This window comes from Hypanus sabinus, unplaced genomic scaffold (genome assembly GCF_030144855.1).
Source record: "Hypanus sabinus isolate sHypSab1 unplaced genomic scaffold, sHypSab1.hap1 scaffold_116, whole genome shotgun sequence".
Classification (NCBI taxonomy): Eukaryota; Metazoa; Chordata; class Chondrichthyes; order Myliobatiformes; family Dasyatidae; genus Hypanus; species Hypanus sabinus.
In genome coordinates, this window is record NW_026779218.1 from 810,317 (window position 1) to 834,610 (window position 24,294).

The window sequence follows — 24,294 nt, forward strand, 5'->3', positions numbered from 1 at the left end:
GTGGATATGTGCAGGAGTGTCCTGTGGTGTGCGTGTGTTAATAGATGTCTGTTAAGTGTGGACAGGATGCTTTCCGCAGACATCCGGAGGTCCAGAGACGTTACACACTACATCCATACCTCATGACAACCTCACGGTTTTGCTTTTTATCAAAGCGGTATTCATTATTTTACACATTATTTCAAATCAATCAAGTAGTTAACAGCAAATCTTTGGCAATAAATTAAAGCAATGAAGCCCGACGTCACGTAATTTTCCAAATGTATTGTAAGCCCAGATGTGTGTCTCACACTGATCCGATGTTTCAGTGAGGGGTGTCGGTGGTTATGGGAACCATACACCGTGGAAAGTGTGTGACCTCTCACACTGACTCATTCCGGTGTTTATCGGGACCATACACCGTGGAAAGTGTGTGACCTCTCACACTGACTCATTCCGGTGTTTATCGGGGCCATACACTCTGGAAGGTGTGTGTCTCGAACTGACCCAGTCCTGCAGTAAGCGGTGTCGCTGCTTACAGGAACCAGACACTGTTGAAGGTGTGTAATCTCTCACACTGCCCCAGCCCTGTAGTGAGGTGAGTCGGCTTTCACAGGGATCATACTCTGTGGAAGGCGAATGACGTTCTGTACTGACCCAGTGCTGTTGTGCGGGGTGTCCGTGTTTACAGGGCACGAAACACGGTGGAAAGTGTGTGACGCCCATCACTGACCCAGTTCTGTAGTGAGTGGTGTCGTTCCGTACAGGGAACCATACACTGTGGAATGTATTTAACGTCTCACACTGTAGTGTGTACGGTGACCATACCCACGATACTCCGTGACTCCAGGCTTCTGCTGTCACTACTCAATGGGATAATACTTCATATTTTGACCAACTAAAAACACGCAGGCTGCGATACACAGCGAATTAGGAGAATGTAGTAACATCTTGAAGTTCAACTAGTATTAAGGCTCTGTGGACAGTATATTTGGCTTAAGGCAGGATAGAGTAAGGGAGAGGGTGTGAAGCGTCAGGGAGATAGAACTGCAGACTTCTTCATTCGTTGATGGGTCGCCCCTCACTCCTCCGGAATCTCCGACATGCACAGCACAAGCTCGAGCTGAGGATCTGGATCACCGAACATCTCCTGGAGCTGCGTAGAGGAAAGTAAATGCTTGGTGAGGTAGTTGAGGGGTTTTGAGGGAGCAAGAGAAGCTGAGAGAGGGAGGTAAGAGGAAAGAGGTGTATGAGAGTAGAGAGAATGGAAAGAAGAGAGAGAGAGAAAAGAGAGAGAGAGAGAGAGAGAGAGAGAGAGAGAGAGAGAGAGAGAGAGAGAGAGAGAGAGAGAGAGAGAGAGAGAGAGAGAGCAAGAGAGACACGGAGGAGGGAGAGAGGAAGAAGGAGACGTAATGGGAAGCGAAGGAGAGAATATGGGCCCCAGCGTTCCTCCTCACCCCACCATAGAACGCTCAGATCGCTCTCTCACCTTGTGCCGAGTGGCTTCCCGCACCTCTTCGTCAGTCATGCCGCCACTCGCGGCCACGATCACTTCAATCCACTTGTCCTCTTCCTCTAAAGAAAACAGCCCTGTGTCAACATGGTATCACTCTCGGGTCAAGTGCCGCTCAGAGCATGTGTTCCGTCGTCTCTGTCCCCTCGATTGCGCAATCCCCTCCCCCTCCAGCACCGTCTGAGACATTGGATCCGCCTACCCGACCTCATCACGTACACTGTCAGCCGGTGTTGCTCACGGTAGGGGTAGGACGAGTCTGAGATGACGGCAGGCGGGTTCGTGTGGGGGTCAGGGAGAGGGGGAGTAAGGCAGAGAGCATGTCGTGGTAGAAATGAGAGGCAAACAACAAGGGAGAGACCGACACTGAGCGCGATGAAAAGTGATAGTGACAGAGAGTGAATGAGAAAAAGAGACTGAATTGTGAAGAGAAAGTTGTAAGAATCCAGAGTGACGAGAGGAAGAAACATAGAGTGTGAGATTTCCCAGTTCTCTGGATTGCAATGTGTTATACACATGTGGAATTATACCAGTGATATCCACATGTTGGATTAGAGCGGCACATGTTCATTGCTGCAGAAGAATAGAGTTCCTGGTATTTGGTATTGTGTGTTAATGAAGAATGAAGGCTTATGACCACATGGAGAACAGGCACATGGAGTAAAATATCGTGGAATCAGGCCCTTTCACCCGATTGGCTTTAAACCACCCGAATTCACTCAATTTATCAGTCTCCGTCAGGCCTTACCAAACGTAACCCAGACCATCCTCTCACTCCGCAATCATTCCCACAATCTCTTCAGCCATACAACATGCCACACCACAGCCAATGAGTCCCTCCTTCAGTGAAATGAGGTCTCTGTATTTCGGGCTCAGGTTAAAAATTACCGACACATGTCGGGAAACGGATTGGTTCCACGGAAACGGAATAGATACAGACACACACACACACACACACACACGTAACGCTTATTTCACTGCACATTCGTGGAGGGAGGGTGAGAGAGAGAGAGAGAGAGAGAGAGAGAGAGAGAGAGAGAGAGAGAGAGAGAGAGAGGAATATGGGAGAGGGAGAGGAGAGGAAGAGGGATAGGGAGATGGAGAATCAGAGGGAGAGAATGATGAAGAGAGAGGGGAGGGGAAAGGGAAAGGGAAATGGAGAGGGAGAGGGATAGGCAGTGACAGAGAGTGAGAGAGAAAGAGAGAGCACAAAGATGCTCTCCACCCTCCCTCCTCGCACTCTCCTTCACTCTTTAATTCTATCTTCACTTATCCTACCCCGCCTGACACTTCCTTTGGCCAGTTTTCCTAAGCTTTTCTCCCTCTGCTTCCGTCAACCCTCCGTCTCTCCAGACCACTCTCTCCCTTCGATCTCTCATTCACTACCTCTGCACTCGGTTCCTCCCTACCTCCTCTCTCCTCATTCACCCCCATTTGTCATCGGATTTCTGAATGAACATTGAACCAATGAACTCCACCTTTCTACTGTTTTTCTCACTCTGCAGTGTTTATTTAACTGAATATTTGTACATTAGAAATACATTTCTGTTTACTGTAGTATACGGGATGTTTGGATGCTGTATCACTGAGTACCGCTGTCACATGACGGCTAATTTCACAAGGTATTGACCCTGATTCTGATTCTGGGAGGATGTTTGGAGGCAGGGGCTCAGGGCCCGAGTTGGAAGGACACACAAGTGTGCTGTGCAGTGGGCTGGTTTAAATATGAAACAAACAATGCGCTGTGACTGACTTATTATCGCTCTCAAAGACATTCTCCCGCAATTTCCCTGTAATCTTCGGCTCTGCTCCTAATCAAGGAGCGATCAACCTCCACTGTAAATATAAGCAGGTATTTGACATAAAATGTCACTGATTCATCACAAACGGAAGAAATTTCACCTGGTTGTTGCTCTAAAGCAAACGGAGAGGACGGAAGAGGGAATGAGAGAGTGAGCGAGCCACAGAGTGACAGATGTCCAATGACCGTAACAGACACAAGCCCTGGTACCTAAGGATGGCTCTTCATTTGGGGCAGTTGACGGTTCAGTCGCAGTTAGTTTTGCCTCTTCCGTCGTAGCCGTCTCCGGGGCTGTAATGAACGAACAGAGACAAGGAAGTGTGGCAATACCGAAATAGGTCATCATAATCGGACAGGAATTCAGGGGACGGGACACGCGGTGTGTGATGCAACCAACATCATACGTCTCATTTTCAACTCCGATATTACACTATCCTGGAAAACAGTCCACACCACATTATCTAATCGCTCATCTCCGCCCTTCTCACTTTCACACCATATCCAGCCGCTTCCTTCTTCACTGTCCATCCCTTCCCGTCACTCTCCGCACGTCCATATCCACTGCGGCTGCTACTCTGCTCTTCGCCTTTCCCCGATATATCTGCCCTTCTTCCAACCCTGACTTTGCCGTCTCCCCGTTGTTTATTCTATTTCCACTGCCTCCCAGTACCCTCATTATCTCCATACCTCTCACTCAGTGTCTCCCGACCACACCACCTTATCGACCTCCCCTACTGGCCACTCCCCTTGGTCCCTCCCTTTCTTCCACCCCCTCAGCCTCTCTTCACGTCTCTCTCCCTCGGTATCTCATTTTCTCCTTCTCCGCTCTGTCTCTCCTTACCACCCTCTCCCCTCCGTCATTGGCCTGTTCTATTTCCCGTCGGACTCTCCCTAATTCCTTCTCCCCTCGGCCTTTCCCTCCCTATCTCCTTCTCCTCTACTTTTCTTTTATACTCATCCCCCCCCCCCCCACGTCTCTCCCTACTTCCTCTCCTCGCGGTCTCTCCTTATCAGATTTTCCCGCGGTCTCTCCCTACCTCCCTCTACCCTCGGTCTCCCCCCAAACTCCCTCTGCCCTTGGTCTCTCCCTACCTGCTTGTCCCTCGGTTTCTCCCTACCTCCCGCTCCCCTCGGTCTCTCATTACCTGCCTGTCCCTCGGTCTCCCCTTGCCTGCCTGTCCCTCGGTCTCTCCCTACCTCCTTGTCCCTCAGTCTCTCCCTACCTGACTGATCCTCGGAGCCCCCTACCTCCCCAAGGCCTCTTCCTAAGTCTCTCTCCCCTCATTCCCACCATCTCACATTGCAGGATATGGCATGTCCACACTCCAGGCAGCTGTCTGGAAAACTCAGCCTGGTTGTACATGTTGGTCACTTGGGACGCCCTCAGTTACGCCACAGTACCCTTATTCAGTGTGACAAGGGAACGGTGACCTACCTGTACAGTACACGGCGCTGGAGATGGGCGTCGGTTTCAGCTGATACACAAAGTAACGGCAGCAGTTTTTCACCTTGATTTCCCTTCGCCAATAACAGGTAAATTCTCTCCAGGTGAAGCAGACGGTTCTGGTGACCTCCCCCTCTTCCACACTGGGATGGGGACCTAGAATGCGGTTAATCAACACTGTAAAATGCACACGGTCTCTCAGTCGTCAAAAATAACTAAGCTCCACAGATGTAAACCCTGATCCTACCGTTCATCCAGCCCGTGATCAATCCGGAACAACGCTCCTCTGGAAAGACTGTCTCGGAAATCATCCGTCCCCCGGAACTGAAACAGTAATCAGAAAGTCAATCCCTGATCAGAGTGGGTGTCTTTCAGATAGAAAGAATTGCGGAATTGGTCTCACCCTGTCTGTATCCCGACTCTGGTAAATAACCCCCCAAACCTGGGAATCCCCACCCTGTCGTACCTGCCACTTGCTTCTAAGCTGAAGAAAGTTTGAACCGCCTCTCCTGGTATTTACTCCCCATCGCAGTTTAATTACTGATAATCCCTGTTTGCATGCATTTCCAATTCACCCACACCTTGCTCCCACTACTTACATCCCCTTCTGTGATTGTTACCTCACGTTACCTGTTAAATCTGTACCAGCCCACTTCAAGTTCTCCATCACCCATCCATTGTCCTCCGGTGCACTCAGTGTGGGAACAATCTGTGCTCCTCCAGGGCTGATCCAGGACGGTGTGAGTTACACACGGGTCAAAGCGGGCGGTGCCAGCAGCTGAGGGATAGAACAGGGTTCACTGTGAATGTGAACTTCGGCTCACGTCAACGACCATCCACATCTGAACCTCCAATATCATTAACCCAGAGATCCAATCATCTCCCGTTTATTAATAACAACATTCCTTAACTCATGGTTCAGCGCCCTCACATCGTCTACTTGTTTCAACAGAAATGGCCTTACACCCTTAAGGAGATGATAGCCTCGGGGGGTAGGGAGGTGCGGAGTATGGTGTCCAGTCCTATGATACCCATCTCCCCTGCCTCTCCGTTTTCTTCCATATATTCGCACAGTTCATCCACAAGGTCACCTGGCCTTTGATTTCTCCTGACATTGATCCAAGGTTTGAAACATTTGATAGGAGCCAATTAAGCTGCACATGTTTGTGTGGTGGAAGGAAGAACCCACACGTTCGCATGAAGAACTTGAAACTCCAGACAGAGAGCACTGATGACAGAATTGAACACGGCTCACTGATGCTGAACTGAATAATCCAGCAGAGCACATGGTTCCCTGACAGGGACACAGGACTGGCGTGGGCAGCTGACGGGGGGCGTGAGAGAAAGCGCAGAGGGCGGATACAGCAGAGAGCACTGGAGTCCGAATTGCACACGGCTCACTGATGTAGAACCGAATACTCCAGCAGAGCACATGGTTCCCTGACAGGGACACAGGACTGGCGTGGGCAGCTGAGCGCAGAGGGCGGATACAGCAGTTCCAGGATGGAGAGATTCTATAGATCTGTTACGGGGAGTATTCTAAATGTCTGTATTCCTGTCTTGCACTTTTTTTGGGAGGTTGGAACAGGCTCAAACTATGCTGCTTTGTTATAAATTCAGTCAACACTAGCCTCCTCGGCATCCAGGGTATCTTCGAGGAGTGATGTCTCAATAAAAAGCCTCCATCATTAAGGACACCAATCACCCAGGACATGCTCTCTTCTCATTGTAACCGATCAGGGTGGAAGTACAAGGAGCTTTCAGACACACAGGAAGCTGGTAGACTGATACTCAAATGTGCTGGCGGGTGGGAGGGAAATAAGAAACAAGTTATGATCTGTTTTTGACCAGTGTAAATTGCTGGTAATTTCAGACCATATGACTCTACATAGCTATCATGACCGATTTATTCGCAAATAATTCACAAATTCATCAGACTCTATTCTCAGAGACGCACTAAGGCAATCACGGACAGAGAATCAGAGACAGACACAGACACAGTGATAGAGGTCTAGAGAGAGAGGGTAAGAGAGGGGGGAAGGGGAGAGAGAGAGTGAGTGAGAGAAACAGAATCTTTTGTTGGGTCAGAGTTCGGTTCATGGGTGGAACCTCCAGTCCATGGTAATTCCGGCTGTTCCATGTGGAAACCTTCAGGGCTGTAAGGAAGGAACAGGGACGTGGGAGAGTTGAAACACTGGAATAGGTAATCAGAATAGGTCTGGGCTTCAGGAAGTTGGCAACTAGGTCTGTGGTGAAACCAACGCCAACACTCTCCTGGAACATAGTCCATAAGCCTTTGCATAATCTCTCATTTCCTCCCCTGTCGCATGTCACACCACATCCAACCATTTTCTTACTCCAATCTCCGTTTTGCTCTATTCACATTCTCCTTCCATTTCCATGAACTCTCCGTACCTCCTTTTCCACTGTCACACAGTTCTGTTCTCTTATCGCACGAAAATCTTCCTTAGATTCATCCCATTCTCCTCCACTTTATTGGTTATTCTTCTGCCCCTTCCTGCGGTCAGTCTTCCCAATCTCAATTCTATCCCTCACTGGTCTCCCACACTCTCTCCTCAATCTGTTCATACCGCCGTCTCACCTCAGTCTCTACATACACTTTGTCTCTCTTTGACTCTCCCCACTCTCTCCCCACTTCCCTCTTTCTGCCAATCTATTCTTTCCCTCATGCTCTATCCACCTCCGCCTCCCCTCCTCCTTCCTCCCCTCTCAATGATCCACGCTCCCTTCCTCCCTGCTCGTCGTTCTCAGTGTCCCTCAATTATCTTTCTCACTCTACTCCCCTCACCTCTCGGTCTTGCTCTAGATGTCCCTCCTCTCCGTCCTCCCCTACGTCTAGGCCAATTCCTCACTTATTTGTCGATCCCACCATCCAACCGGACCATAGTTTTATCACCGTACAGCAGCTGTTTGGAAAACTCAGCTCAGTGTTCATGATGGTCACACGGGATGACCCAGAAATTTCCCAGAACACACATATTCCATTGCCACAGAGGAACAGTGACCGACCTGTACAGTACACAGCTCTAGAACAGGGTGTCGGCTTCAGATGATACACAAAGTAATCGGAGCAGTTTTTCAACTGGATCTCCCGGCTCCAGTAACAGCTGTCTTCATTCCAGGTGAAACAGACGGTCCTGGTCACCACCCCTTCTGTCACGTTGGGATGGCTACCTGGAATAACGTTTATAAACATTATGAAATATCCCGGCCCCACAGTACGCCAGGGTGTGTGATACGGGACCCAGTGAAAAAGCAGACCCGCTCAACTACCTCTCCCCACCCCACCCTGCCCACAGCAGCAACGGCTCATGGGCAGGAGGGTAGTCCGAGGGACTGTGCCTATACCTCTCAGGGAGTTTGGGTTCAGTGTCTGTGTTTGAAGTTATCCAAGTGTTCGGACTGAGCTTCCGCAAAATCAACCAACCCCCATAGATGATTCTACCCCTAATCTTACCGTATAACCAGCCCGGGATCACCCCGGAGCAGCGATCCTCTGGAAAGACTGTCTCGGGCATCGTCCATCCTCCTGAACTGAAACAGTAATCAGAGAGTCAGACCGTGATCTGAGGGAGTTTGCTCAAAATTTTAGCAGTTGGTTCTATGACATAGTGTGCATCTGCAATGCAACTCTGATATGTGTCTATTACAGATATCAATTAAATACAGAAATTCCATGAAAAAAAAATCATCAACTTCACTCCGGCCCGAAAAATTAAAGAAGCAAAGCTCGCAGACCACGCGCTGCCAACCTCCCGGAGAGCTTAAAAAACAAACATCAAACAAACAAACAAACAAACAAACTGCTAATGTAACATTCACTGACAAATGATTCGCAGAAAAGAACAGCGACACTAGCACCCATCCCCTAACGAAATAAGCAGATCACCAACCCACCAATCGTCTACAAGGAACACGCCGTAATACTGAAGGAAATCGATATAAAGTACAGTCCAACAATCGCTTATATCTTAGAATATAGGAAACGTCTTTTTATGTGCATACAAAGAGTGCAGTAGCACAAACGCAGTCCTTTCGTAATCAGAGATCACAGAACCGGGTCCGAATGTCGCCAACCTGCGGCCAAAGCCCACCGGCTCAGGCACGAACATACTAATCCGGCCTCTGACCGTCTCCATTGGGAGCCTTCACTGACTCCCTCCGCTTTCACCTCGATGCTTCAATCGTCCTCTGCTCTTAGAGATATAATTCTTCATGACCCATTCTTATCTCTGGTCTGTTCCATGAGTCAGCCTGTGTCCTCAGACACTTTTCCCACCCCCATCTCTGTTATCTGCCAGTCAGTTCTCCAAACGCAGCGTAGCGCTGGGGCCTACGATCCAGTTTCAAATAGCACGTCTCAGGCACTCAGACAGAGAGATGGGAAAATGGATTCACCCTGTCCTTTCCCCGTTTCTGGTCAATGACCCACCAATCCGCTGAACTCCCTCTCAATTGTACACGCCCCGTATTTCTGAGCCCAAGAGGTTGGGATCTACCCTCCTCATGTATTTACTCCCCAACGCATTGTCGTCACTGATAATGCCGGTCTCTCTGCATTCCCCATTCACACGCACGTTTTTCCTTTGTTTGCATTTCCCTTCAGTGTGCAGTTTCTCAGTGATCATCACCTCACAGTACCTGTGAAATCTGTACCATCCCTCTGTAAGATTTCCATCACCCATCCATTGTCCGTTGGTGCAATCAGTTTGGAAGCAATTTGTGCTCCTCCACGGCTGATCCAGGACGGTGTAGTTTACACACGGATCATCGAGTGTGCAGCTAGCAGCTGAGGGATAGAATAATATTAGTGTTAATCTGAAATTCAGCTCAGGTCCCCTTTACTCTCTGACCAATAACGACATCCCTTAACTCAGTAAACACAAAGTACACTGCAGATGCTGTGGTCAGATCAACACGTAGAAACAAGCTGGAGGTACTCAGCAGCTCGGGAAGCTTCTGTGGAAAGGAGCAGTCAACGTTGCGGGCCGAGATCTTTCATCAGGACTGAAGGGGTGGGTAGGGGTCCTATAAACCATACTACACATAGTGCTTTCCCCTTACATTCCTTCTTCACCTTTCCTGCTTAATCCCTCCCTGCTTCCCCTTCCCAACCCTTGATCTTTCCTCTGATTGTTTTTTCACCTGGCACCTACCCGCCTTCTCCTTCCCACCCACCCCACCCCCGCACCTCTTTATAGGGCTCCAAATCCCCTCCTTCTTCAGTCCTGACGAAAGGACTCGGCCCAAAACATTGACAGCTCGTTTCCACAGATGCTGCTCCACTTGCTGAGTTCCTCCAGCTTGTTTGTACGTGTTGATCCCTTAGCTCAGAATCATTGCCCTCCCACTTGTAACAACAAAGATGGCCTGAAACCCGTCAGGACAATGACACTTTCAGGGGACCAGTCCCACACCCCACCGCTTCAACTCCATACACTTCCACAGCTTGTTTCCTCTGACTCCTGTCATTGAGGTGAATGGATCCGAATAAGCGGCACACGGTCACAGTGGGAACTCGTAAACTCCTCACAGAGAGAGTGGGGGGGGGGGGTCCGGATCTAACGTGAGGGATGGAACCGAATAGAACATGCAACATTGAGGAGAACAGCGCGGAAACAGGCCATTCGGCCCACAATGTTGATCCAAACCAGCGAGAAACAAATCTGAAACACCCGAAGGCCGATTGCCCCTACTTGCACCATGTCAACATCCCTCCACCTTCCTCACATCCATGTGCCCATTCAAACGTCCCTCATATGTTTGCCTCTCCCATCATGCCAGGCAGCATCTTCCAGCTATCCCAGGTTCACTTATCTTACCATCCCTGTCCTTCCTTCTAACAAGTAGATATCTATCCTGTACTCTGTGCAACTATTCATTGAACACCCTTTACGTCTGATATGGATTTGTCAGATAAAAAAGGTTTTCCCAATGAATTCATCGTAGTCGTGCCTTAGCACCTCCTATTCTGTTTCTACTTGCATTTAAAACGCTCCCATAAGGAGCATGCCTCCTCTTGCCTAAAGCTATCCTGAAAGTTAAGGATTTGTGGTCACTGTTCCGTAACTGTTCACGCACTGAAAGGTCAGTCAATTGACCAGGCTCATTACCCTACAGCAGCTGTCTTTTAGCCCCTCTTCTCGATGGACCATGATTTAACAGACCCTCATACACAGACTTCTCAAATTCTGCTCCATCTAATTTCCACTGCACTAAGAATGACCCACATATATTAGGGGATTTGAAAAGCCCCACGTCCACATCCCTATTATTTTTAAACATTTCCATAATCTAGCTGAATATCCATTCCGCAATATCCTGATGGCGATCAGGGGGTCTATACTACAATCCATTCAGTGTGATTGTACCGTTCCTATTCCTGACTTCTACACAAATCAACTCAGTATGATCCCTCCCTTATGTCTCACCAGGGTGCAGTGGTGATACTGTCCCTGATACGTAGTGCAACCGTGCCTTCCCCTTCAAACCCCTCTCCAGCCCCTTCAACACCACCTCCTTTACGCTCTCTGTTCAGGTACTGATCTACAATCTACGTTAATTAGAGCACCATTTAGAACAGTGATGCCGTAAAACATTTTCACCCAGAGGGTGGTGGATATGTGGAATGCTCTGCCCCAGAAGGCTTAGGCTCTGGATGCTTTCAAGAGAGAGTTAGATAGAGCTCTTATAGATAGCGGGGTCAAGGGATATGGGGAGAAGGCCGGAACGGTGTCCTGATTCTGGATGGTCAACATTGATCACAGCGAAAGGCGGTGCTGGCAAGAAGGGCCGAATCACCTACTCCTGCACCTATTGTCAACTGTCTATTGTCTATGACCTTGTCCGATCATACTCCAGGAAATAAAATATGCACACTTCAAGTTATCCGACCAATCATACCTGACATGTTGAATTTGCTTTTCATTACATTCCCTGATAGGTACCTTCTGGTCCGATCCTTTCCTTACCCGACCTGGACATCCGGATCCAGGCCACCTACAGATCTGTTTGAAAGTCACAGATAGCTTCCCGACCAGGATACTGTTCCCATTCCAGCTGAGGAGCAATCCGTCCTTCTTGTGCAGGCCATCCCTTCCCCTGAAAAGTTTACAATGATCCTAGAACAGGAAACCTGGTCCCCCTGCACCATGTTCTCAGCCGTTCATTCATCCGGGCGGTCATACCATTGCTAATTGTCCTGGCCTGTGGCACTCTGAGAAAAAAGGAGATTACTATCCTCGAGGTCCTTCCCTTCAACCTCTGTGCTAAATATATATACCCACTGTGTTGGAACTCTTGCCGTTTTTTTTTACCTATGTCATGGGTGCCAATGTGTGCCAGTACTTCTTGCTCCTAACCCTCACCCTTCGGAGTATCATGCACCCGCTCTGATGCACTATGGACCCTCGCAATACAACAGCCTGGTGTCTTATTTACACCCACAGAATCTGCTACCTGTCCCCCTGACTATCGAGCCCCGTGAAACACCGCACTGCCATACCTTTGCCTTCCCTTCTCAGAGAGCGGAGGTCAGTCAAGATGGCGCTAAACGGCTACTCCTTTGTTTGCATATTCGGAAACTGCTCTGTTTTCATCTGTATCATCTCTACTTTTTCCCTTTCAGGGTTTTTTTTAAAGATCCTGACCTGGAGTCACACTCTGACGTCGGTTCTTTCCGGGAATGGGACTGGCTGTCGGGGTGTTACGACTGGCCTTTATCCGACATGAAAAGGGCTGGCCCGAAGAGTTCGTCTCGCCTTTGCTGGACTAGAATCTCGGGGCTCTGTCGGACTAGGATTTCGGGACTTTTGAGGCCGGCGAATCGAAGTCGGTGTTTCGGACGGTCATGTCGTGAGAACTGGAGCATCTTCAGCTGTGTGCCCGGAGTCCTGAGTTCTTGTGTCTCCTCTCGCTCTAAAACGGCAACATCTCTTTCTCCCTTATTTGGCAGAGAGAGAACCTGTGTCATGTCGAATACCGGGTGAACGCGCGATCTTTGGTTTATGCAAGTCTTGTTTTTGCTGTTGCTTTTGCTGCACGCTTGACGACTCAGTGGCAATTGCCGATGTTTTTTTTCTGCTGGTGGGCGCAGAGCGGATCATTGCTTGCCGCCGGTTCTGCGCGGGAAGTGGGGGAGCTGGGGGTTGGTGGTAGTTTGGTGTTCCCACTCTTAACTGTCATTCATTCTTTGGGGCACTTCTCTGTTTGCGAAGAGAATGCAGTTCAAGAAGTATATAGTATTTATTAAATGTACCTTTGAAATATTTTAAACCTTGTAAACTTTCTGAGTCTCATGTCAAATGTTAGTCCATTTGCTGAGTCCCTCCATCATTTTGTGCCAGATTCCCTGAACCAAAACCCGACCGTTTTTGGCATGAGAGGAAAACCAGGCAAACTGTGGGAGGCCACATAGTCGCAGGGGGACCATATAAGCGCCATGAGGTCAGATTTGAACTGGGTCACTAGAACTGCCTTTGGTCCTACTTTAAACTGTGCCGAGCAGCACTGAAGCCTCAGTTCCCCAGGTTTATCCATTCGCCTGGCCGAGCGCTCGCTAGGTCTGTTACAGTCACTGACTGGCTCCTGTCACGTCTTTGCCCCACGGCGACGCTCGCTTTTGTAACATCACCCTACTCCGCCCCGAGATCATCCCATCTCTCACGGAAATCTCAGCCGCCTCCCACACCTGCCACACCTCTCCACAAACACCGCGGTTGTTCCTAAAGTCGCATAAAACCCAACTTTGCTTTCACATCCCAACATACTCAATACATCCTCCAAGGGTAACCACCTGCAACTCTTACACTCCCTCCAACCCCGTGCTCTCGGAAGGTAATCACTGCATTTCCAGCCGTTCCTTCTCCTCAGACGTCAAGCCTGAAAATCTCTGCTGAAGTATCTCTGCCCCCGATCTCCAACCACTCCCGATTGTTGTACCAAACCGGGTATCTGGATGTTTCTGATCAGCGGCTCTAATGCCATGTATCCCGCAGTCAAATTGGATTCATAGTGCTCCCCTGGTCCCTTCAATACTTTCCCCCATTAAACTCAGACCGCCTCCGCCCATCTACAGAAACAATAAATAACATCTACTTCATCTGATTGTAAACTGCACACAGATTGTCCCGACAAGTCTCGACTCACCTACATAACCCAGGATCAGCAGCAGAACCGTCAGCTCAGCCAGTGACATTCTGGAAATGAAAAGTAGGAATTAACGCAGAAATAACACGCTAGGGCTGAGGACAATGTGGTCATGGGTCTGGGGAGTGAGGATGGAAAGGTATACCCACCTGTAGTTTGATAGATGCATTAGTCTCTCACTGCAATCACGCCGACAGAGGGGGAAGCATATATTTGCTTTACTTCACTGAGACCCATGGATATAGATGAAAATTTCCTCGTTGAAACACCATAGACAATGGTAGGATCTCCTTTGCACCTTCATTGAGACCCCAAGGACAGAGGTGGGACTTCTTTTACTGGGAGCCCACGGACAGTGGTGAGATCTCCTTTTCTCTTTCAGTAGAACCACACAGACCGCGTGAGATCTCCATCAATGAGACCAAACAGACAGAGGTAAGACCAATCACTGAGATGCCATGAACAAGAGGCAACATCTCCAGCTTTCAATCACTGAGACTATGGACGGAGCTGAGATTTCCACGACTGCTACCCCACAGAAAAACAAACAACATGAGATATCATTCAGGGAGACCCAACAAATGTAGGTGTCATATCACTCACTGCGACCACAAAGACAGTGGGGGGGAGTAGACACAAGATAAACGGCCACCCACATCGGTAGTGTTTCAGTATGTGGAGTAATGGGAGTGGACCGTGTGCAGGGTCTATAATGGTGAATAAATTTAGAGAAGGTATTATGATATATGCAAGGTTTGTTTGTACCTAGTCAAATCTTCCTTTATCCAGTCCAAATTTTTCCTAAATGTCACTCTACACGCACTTACGACTTCTGTTGAAAGCTTGTTGCACTCACAAGAACCTCTGAGTGAATCGCCCCCCCCCCCCATCATCAGATTCCTTTTAACAATTTTATCTTCCCGCTCAGTGAGAATCCATAGACAGTACGATGTCCCTCATGACCTCACAGAAGGAGATGAGATCTCACTCACAGAGATCTTTCAGAGGTCAGATCACCAAGATAAGTTAGATATGGCCCTTGTGGCTAAAAGGATCAGGTGGTATGGAGAGAAAGCAGTTACAGGGTTCTGTGTTGGATGATCAGCCATGATCATACTGAATGGCGGTGCAGGCTCGAAGGGCCGAATGGCCTACTCCTGCACCTATTTTCTATGTTTCTATGTTTCCAGCGGGTCTACTGGGACCACACATACATGAGATTTCAATGACTGAGTCCCTGGACAGAGGTGTGAAATCACTTCCTGAAACCTCACAGGTAAATGAGGAGTTCCATCCATCTTACTTGCAGACCCTTTGTCTCTCTGTACCTCCCATGCCCATTCTCCTCCTCTCTCTCTCTCTCTCTCTCTCTCTCTCTCTCTCTCTCTCTCTCTCTCTCTCTCTCTCTCTCTCTCTCTCTCTCTCTCTCTCTCTCTCTCTCTCTCTCTCTCTCTCTCTCTCTCTCTCTCTCTCTCTCTCTCTCTCTCTCTCTCTCTCTCTCTCTCTCTCTCTCTGTCTCTCTTCTTTTTTACTGGTTAGACCAGATACGTGGATGTGTGCTCACTTGTGACTCCCAGTCAGGTGATGGAGTGCGACCTGGAAGGAAATAGGGCCACCTACCACCTTTTGACTCTCTGCTGTAAACGGTGTAAGATGAAGCGACACGACACTGACTACTTTGCGTATCAGCTTATCGAATCAGTGAACCTGGAGCTGAATGGCGGAACGTTCGTGTAAAAATAATCCAATGCAAATAAACACCATTTATCCTGAGGCTCTGTAGTGAAGAGCCTTTTGTTCTCAGTCAGTGAGCTTCCTCTAACAACCACGGGTTCTGTGATAATCAAATGAGCCGGAATTAACACAGGTTTTGGAGAGAAAATAGTCACAGAATTAGATTTGTCAGGTTTATAATGGATCAGAATGTTCGATTGGATGTGTATATCGTCAGTGGTGGAGAGCACACATTAGCAGGAGTCGATACAACATAAACCCCTGGTCAGGTTGGCAATGCTTCAGTACTGGAGTAATGGGTGTGTTTCGTGTGCAGGGTCGACAATGGTTAAGGAATTTAGAGAAAATATTATGAAAAATGGGAAGATATTTGTACAGAGATGCAAGCATGTAATCACACTGGCCCACCACAGAGTGTTTACCTTAGATTGCAGGAAGGGACACCAGTAGTAGGGAAGGCAAATGAACATGGACATTTATGGTATGGGGGTGCTGGTCAGAGAGTGATGGAGTACCACAGCACAGAAAAAAAGAACTACCACCCGTCAAGTCCATGACAGCATAGTCCAATTTCTCTGCATCCAGACCATCGTCCTCCATACCTCATGATCCATGATCTCTTATCTCATCCAGCTGTCCAAACTTTCCCTATATTTCTCTGTTGGACGTGCATCTAGGACTTCTGTCGGTAGCACGTTCCACTCACAGGAACCTCTGAGTGAAATTACTTCTCAGATTGCTCTTAAATATGTTATACTTCACACTAAGCACATCAGCGAATAAATTCCTAATGCAGTCAAACCGTCTCTGTAGCTCCGATCCTGAAGTACCGACAACACTCTTGTAAATCTTGTCTGCATTCCTTCAAGTTTATTGATATCTTCTCTATCAGTACTCATTACTTTGAAATGAACTTCACTAACATCTTTTTCTATAATTTCAACAGACCTACAACTCCTGCATTCAATGCCCTGATTTATAAAGGCCCATGTACTCAGGCTCTCCTTACAGCTGTATATCAACCCGTGACGCTGATTTCAAGGAAATATTGATCTGTATTTCCAGGTACAGCAAACATTCACTGTTGCATTGTGTGTTTCCCTCCCAAAATTGCAATATCCCACCCTCAGCGGCAATTAATTCAGTCTGTCCACTTTCAGTCCATTTTCTCATTTGGTCCATTTAACACTGCAAGCATTAATAGTCTTCTGCACTGTCCATTTCCCCTTACCCCCACAATTTCGTAGTCAGTGGAAAATTTTGCTGATCCAGTTTAAAGAAGACTAAGGGTAAGTCTAGGTAATTTATCAGTGAAGGGTATGTTTGGCACAGGGTTGTGGGCCGAAAGGCCTGCAGTGTGCAATAGGTTTTCTGTGCTTCTGTGTTTCTTTTACAAACAATGGATCTCAGCACTGAGCTCCGCTGACACCACTAATCACAGGCCTATTGTTTGTGACCCGAGTACCTACTACCACTTTCAGGCCTCTGTCCATGCAGAAGGTTGCTTACAGACTTGTTAAATTCCAGGTAAACAATGTCAAACACAATGTGGTTGTGTAATGCACCCAGATTTGGGGTGTTGTGAAGCATGAGGTAGAATATTATGAGAACCTCTCAGTAAAGACTCCCTCCCCCCCTCTCCAGCTTTCATTTAAATATGTTATATTCCCCGCTAATCATAGCAGTTAACAAATTCCAGATGTTTTCAAATGTTCACTGTCCTCAAGTTCCTTACTGCAAACCCAAAGAAAGAGATGAGACCTACCTCAGTGAGAACCCACAGGCAGTATGATAACCCTCACTGACCTCACAGAAGGAGTGATATCTCACAGACCAAGATCTGAGAGAAAGCAGATCTCCCTCTCTCCCTTACTGGGATCCCACTGATAGGGAGAACTCCCTCAGTGAGATTCCATAAACATTGATGAGGTCTCCATCAATAACCCACAAACACAAGTAAGATCTCCGTTAAGGAAACTAAAGGCGCTAGGGCTTTAATCTCTGGAGAGAAGGAGGATGAGAGGAGACATGATAGAGGTGTACAAGATATTAAGAGGAATAGATAGAGAGGACAGCCAGCGCCTCTTCCCCAGAGCACCACTGCTCAATACAAGAGGACATAGCTTTAAGGTAATGGGTGGGAAGTTGAAGGGGAATATTAGATTTTATAGAATGTTACCTGTGTTACGGCACCTAAGTTACAGAGGAGGGTTGAACAAGTTAGGTTTTTATTCTTTGGAGTGTAGAAGGCTGAGAGGGTTCATGATAGAGGTATTTATAATTATGAGTGGGATAGATAGAGTTGACGTGGATAGGCTTTTTTCATTGAGAGTAGGGTAGATTCAAACAAGAGGACAAAAGTTTGGGGACAAAACTTTAAGGGTAGCACGAGAGGGAATTTTTTTTACTCAGAGAGTGGTATCTGTGTGGAACGAGCTTACTGTAGAAGTGGTAGAGGTAGGTTCAATATTGTCATAAAAAAATTGGACAGGTATATGGACAGGAAAGGAATGGAGAATTATGGGCTGAGTGCAGGTCGGTGGGACTAGGTGAGAGTAAGCGTTCGGCACGGACTAGAAGGGCGGAGATGGACTGTTTCGGTGCTGTAATTGTTATATGGTTATATGGGAGATTTTTAACTCAGAGTGAGGTTTGTGTGTGGAGTGCACTGCCTGAGTCAGTGGTGGAGGCAGATACATTACTAAAATTTAAGAAACGACGTGATAAGAATATGGAAAAACTTAAGGTGGGGGTGGTTATATGGGAGGCAGGTTTTAAGAGTCGGCACTGTGCTCTACTGTTCGATGTTGTATGTTGTATGAAACCACACTGACAGAGACAGTCTACAGATGGAGTGAAATCTCCTTCTCCCCTTCACTGTGATCACAACTACATGAGATTTCCTTGACTGAGACGACAGACAGAGCTGATAAATCACTCCCTGAAACCTCACCGATTGATAGGAGCTCCATTTATTTTACTTACAGACGGTTTGTCTCTCTCTACCTCGCACGTCCATTCCCCCTCCCCGCCCAGCACAGCGCGCGCGCGCGCGCGCACACACACACACACACACACACAACGATAACAACAACAAAACAAATGCACAGGATCAATCAGATACGCGGATGTCTACTCACTTGTGACTACCGGTGAGGTGATTGTGTACGACTTGGAAGGAGATAAGACCAACTACGACTTTTTCTCTCTCTGCTGTGAGCAGTGTTAAGTTAGGCGACACGTCCCTGACTACCTTCCGCGTCAGGATCTCAAATCAATGAATCTGCAGCTGGTCGGCGGAACTATTTATGTATTATTGTAAAAAAATTATGCAATGCAAATAAGCACCTTTTATCCTGAGGCTTTGTAATGAGGAGCCTATTGTTTTCAGTCAGGGAGCTTCCTCTAACAACCACGGGTTCAGTGATAAGCAAATGAACAGGAATGATCAGCGGTTCAGGGTAGCAAATAGTCACATGACTACTGTGTCAGGTTTATAATGGGCCAGAATGGTGGCGTGGAATGTGTATATTGTCTGCGATATACAGCACGTACTAGCAGGTGGAGACGCTGCATGAATTCCCAGTCAAGTTAGCAAAGGGACTGCACTGGAATAATGGGAGGGTAAAGTGTACAGGGTCTATAATGGAGAAGGAATTCAGGTAAAATATCTTGAAATATGCAAAGGTGTTTGTCCACTGATGCAAGCATGTATTCTCACTGGTCCATTTGGGGTGTTTATCTAAAAACTGCGGAAGGGTCAGCAGTAGTTAGGGAGGCAAATGGCACATTGGTATTTATCGTATGGGAAGTGTTGGCAGAGAGTTATGGAGCACTACAGCATACAGGAACTTCAGCCTACCATGCCAGCCTACCTTTCTGCCTTGTCCCATCCCCCTGCACCCAGACCATAGCCCTCCATACATCATTGACCCAATATCTCTCATCTCATCCAACTGTCCAAGCTTTCCCCAATGTCATTATTGAACGTACATGTACGACTTCCGTTAGTAGCTTGCTCCACTCATAGGAAAGTTTCACCTCTGATTCCTCTTAGTTAATCTTATCCTTTCCACCGAACACACCAGTGAATACATTCCTAATCTGGGCAAACAGTCCCTGCAGCTCAGGTCGTCAGGAACGGACAAACCTCCTGTATATTTTGTCTGCATTCTTCCAAGCTTATGGATATCTTCATTATCGGTAGGTGAACCAGAACTTCACGCATAACTTTCACTGACATATTTTATAATGTCAACATAACATCCCAACTCCTGCACTCAATGCCGTGATTTATAAAGGACCATGTACCTAAAGCTCTCTTTACAACTTCATCTACCTGTGACGCTGATTTCAAGGGAATGTGGTTCTGTATATTGCAGAAACGCCTAACATTCACTGTCTTACCGTGTTTTGTCCACCAAATTGCAACACCTTACACTCACCGGCAAAGAATTCGATCCAGCCCTTTTCAATCCATGGTGCAGATACGACTGGCAGTATTAGTAGACTCCCTCTGTGCAGGAGCCCTCATGTTACCCTTAAACGTTTCACATTAATCGACTTCCTCGCCGTCCATTCCACTCACAATCTTGTAGTCATAGGCAAATTTGCTGATCTAGTATTCTACGTTATCATCCGAATTCTTGTTACAGCCGACAGACAACGGACACAGCACTGATCTCCGTTGATACCACTAGCCACAGGCCTATAGTTTGCGAGCTGCCTACCTACTACCTCTCTCTGGCTTTTCCCACCCAGTCTATGTTGAATCGAATGGACTCCTTCAACCTGAATGCCTAGCGAATTAAAGTTCTGACCAATCTTCTATGTGGTTGCTTGCATAAAAACTTATTAAAGTCCAGGTAAACAATGTCAAACACAATGTGGTTAACTTGAGCAGCAAATTTGTGTAATAAATCCAGTTTGGTCGTGCCGTGTGTGGGTATAAAAATATCATTGTTTGCAGCGGATTTGGTACAGCTGGAGAATTGGGCTGAAAAACGTGATGGAGAGTACATTGACTGTTAGCATCTTTGCCTATGATGGAGACAACAATTTCTAAAATAATGCAGCCGACGCAGCCCATTCCATTACGGGAAAGACCCTCCCTAGCATTGAGCACGTCTCTATGGAGCGTTGTCACAGGAAGCAGCATCCGTTATCAAGGACATCCAGCATCCAGGCCATGGTTTCTGCTCACTGCTGCCATTAACAAGAAGGTACAGGATCGTTAGTACTCACGATCATGATCAGGAACGCTTTTTACCACTCAACTAATAAGATCTTGAACTAGAGGCTATAAATCTACTCGACACATAACTGAACTATACATCTCATGATCTCAATACTGATTACTTAGTTAAGTGTTTATTATCTTTATTATTATTATTATTATTATTATTATTATTATTATTATTATTATTATTATTATTATTATTATTATTATTATTTTTATTATTATTATTATTATTATTATTATTATTATTATTAATTGATTTTTCTCTTTGTGCATTTGCATGTTTTATTGTCTGGTGCACCCAGTGTGGCCTATTATATATTGGTGAGACCCGACGCACACTGGGAGTCCGTTTCGCTGAGCACCAACGCTCGGTCCGCCAGAGAAAACAGGATCTCCCAGTGGACACACTTTTTAATTCCACGTCCCATTCCCAGTCTGATATGTCTATACATGGCCTCCTCTACTGTTAAAATGAATCCAAATTCAGGTTGGAGGAACAACTTCTTATATACCGGCTGTGTAGCCTCCAACCTGATGGCATGAACATTGACTTCTCTAACTTCCGTTAATGCCACTCCTCCCCTTCTTACACCATCCATGATATTTTTAGATTCCCCCCTTCCTTTTTCCCTCTCTTTCTGCCCATCTCTCTGTCTGTTATCCATCTCCCTCTGTTGCTTCCCCCTCCCCTTTCTTTCTCCCGAGGCCTCCCGTCCCACGATCCTTTCCCTTCTCCAGCTGTGTATCTGTTTCGCCAATCATCTTTCCAGCTCGTAGCTTCATCCCACCCCCTGCTTCTCCTATCATTTCGCTTTTCCCCCTCTCCCTACTACTTTCAAATCTCTTACTATCTTTCCTTTCAGTTTGTTCTCACGAAGGGTCTCGGGCCGAAACGTCGACAGTGCTTCTCCTTATAGATGCTGCCTGGCCTGCTGTGTTCCACCAGCAAATTGTGTGTGTGTTGTCTGCACCCTCCCTATCGGTTCTACAGCCTTCCTGTAGTGAGATGACCCGAACTGAGCACAATATTCCAAGTGGGGTCTCACCATGGTCCTATATAGCATTAACATTACCTCTCGGCACTTAAACTCAATCCCAGGTTTGATGAAGGCCAATGACTTCTTAAGCACTGAGTCAAGCTGAACAACTGCTTTGACTGTCCTATGGATTCCAACCTGAAGATCCCTCTGATCCTCCACAGTGCCAAGAGCCTCATCATTAATACTATAATCAGCGATCAGATTTGACCTACAAAAGTCAGCCACCTCATACTTAGCTGGTTGGAATTCCATCTACCACTTCTCAGCCTAGTGTTGCATCTTATTGATTTACCGCTGTAACCTCTGACAGCCCTCCACACCATCCACAACACTCACAACCTTTGTGTCATCAGCCAATTTATTAACCTATCCCTGCTCTTCCTTTTCCAGATCATTTATGAAAACACAAAGAGTAGGGATCCTAGAATAGATCGCTGAGGCACACCACTGGTGATCGACCACCATATAGAATATGACCCGTCTACAACCACACTTTGCCTTCTGAATCCACAAAACAATGTCCCCTTGGAAACCATGCCTCCTTACTTTTTCAATAAGCTTTGCATGGGGTATCTTATGAAAGACTCTGCTGAAATCCATTCACTGCATCTACTGATCTACTTCTCTGAATGTGTTTAGTCACATCCACAAAATAATCAATCAGGGTTCTATTGTGATTTTATTTCTATTTACGGTGTGAGTCCACAAGAAAATTAATCTCTGTGTTTTACATGGTGACATGCAAGGTATTTATAATGAACTTTGAATTTTGAACTCCGAACTGCTTAGAATCGACCTGCTTAGACCTGACTTGTATCTCCCTTTTGTTTACCAGGTCCTAAGTATCTCTCGATCCAAAGTTCCCTGAACCTGTTAGCTTTCCCTATTATTCTCAGATGAACATACACTCAATATTCCACTTCTGATATCCTCCTATTGCCAAGTGTCTCTTACTTAACCGTATCCACATGCAGCAGATCCCTTCTGATTCCATCAAATGTATATTTACTCCAGTTTAGAAACTCAATCTGAGGACAGGTCTTATCCTCCTACGTAGCTGTCTTGAAATAAATAGAAATGTGATCACTGGATTCACACAGAGACATAATTTTGCTGTCTGGTCTGTCTCATTCCCAAAGTGGAGATCAAGTAGCACGCTCTGTCGAGTTGGAAGTTTTCATATTGATGAAGAAAACTTTCCTGACCACATTGGACAAACAATATCCAAACCCTCCCAACCTGCAGTTGGGAGTCTAAATAATCAGGTCCTTTCACTTTGTGAACATCGATGACATGTTCATCTATGAGAGTTTCATGCTACATGCGCAGATTAACACCTCACAAATGGACACTCTGCTGTCGCTGGCTACAATCTTCCGTAAATCTGCTTTGAAAACACCCTTGGTTTTAGCTTCACCAATTCTAACAGTGATATTTCATGACATCCATTCTTGTCATTCAAATGTCCTTGTTAACCATTCTGATACTTTTCATAGTTACTGTATTTATCTCACTCTGCCTGTGAAATATCTTCTTTCTTCATTTTACCCAACCCTCAAAATTTCCCTCATCATCTCGTGTTCCTTGATCTTGTTACCTTTGGCTCTTGCACTAATGGGGACATGACAGTTATGGCTTGTGTTATTTTTCGGTAAAACATAGTGGTTGAATTAGACAATTCGGGCCATCGAGTATGCTCTGCCATAATGCATGCCTTCTCCCGGTAACCTTCAATACCCTTACAAATCAATAACCTATTAATCTCTGCTGTAAATATACCCAATGACATAGCCTTCATAGCTTCAAAGGGCAATGAATTCCACATATTCACCACTCTCTGGTAAAATAAATTTCTGATCACTGTTCTAAAGGGATGTTCTTCTATTCTGAGGACCGTCTGATTTTAGTGACCCCGATTGTATGATACATCGCCTCCACATCCACTCAATCTCTGTTTTAATATGTAACTGGCTTTAATGAGATCCCCAATCATTTTTACAAGCTCCAGTGACGATAGATCCAGAGCTATCAAAGGCTCCTCCCTTTCATTAACGAAATCATTCCCATGAACTTTCTCTGGACCCTTTCCCATATCAGCAGATCCTTTCTCAGGTCAGGGTCCCCAAACTACCTGCTATATTGCGAATGTAATCGAACAAATGTCACATAAAGCCTCAACATTACAACCTTCCTTTGATATTCTACTCCTCTCGAATAAAATGTAAATATTGCATTTGCTTTCCTTACAACTTATTTAACTGGCAAGATAATCATGAGGAATCCAGCTTCCTTTGCGGCCCTGGACAAATCTGCTCGCCACAGTTCCCGAAGAGACATTGGATTGCATAGTAGGGGAAGGATATCTAAAGGAGC

General features: G+C 46.6%; 1 protein-coding gene across 1 annotated transcript; it reads right to left on the bottom strand.

Annotated features, from left to right (window-relative positions):
• Nucleotides 1–1,060: 1,060 nt before the first annotated feature.
• LOC132386438 (pancreatic secretory granule membrane major glycoprotein GP2-like) lies at nt 1,061–8,276 on the bottom strand. The gene is made up of 8 exons (XM_059958716.1): nt 8,216–8,276; nt 7,768–7,932; nt 5,368–5,515; nt 4,985–5,061; nt 4,729–4,893; nt 3,504–3,584; nt 1,469–1,554; nt 1,061–1,135 (listed from the first exon to the last, which is right to left on the bottom strand). The coding sequence occupies exons 1-8, from the start codon at nt 8,274–8,276 to the stop codon at nt 1,061–1,063; spliced, it is 858 nt and encodes a 285-aa protein (XP_059814699.1).
• Nucleotides 8,277–24,294: the final 16,018 nt, after the last annotated feature.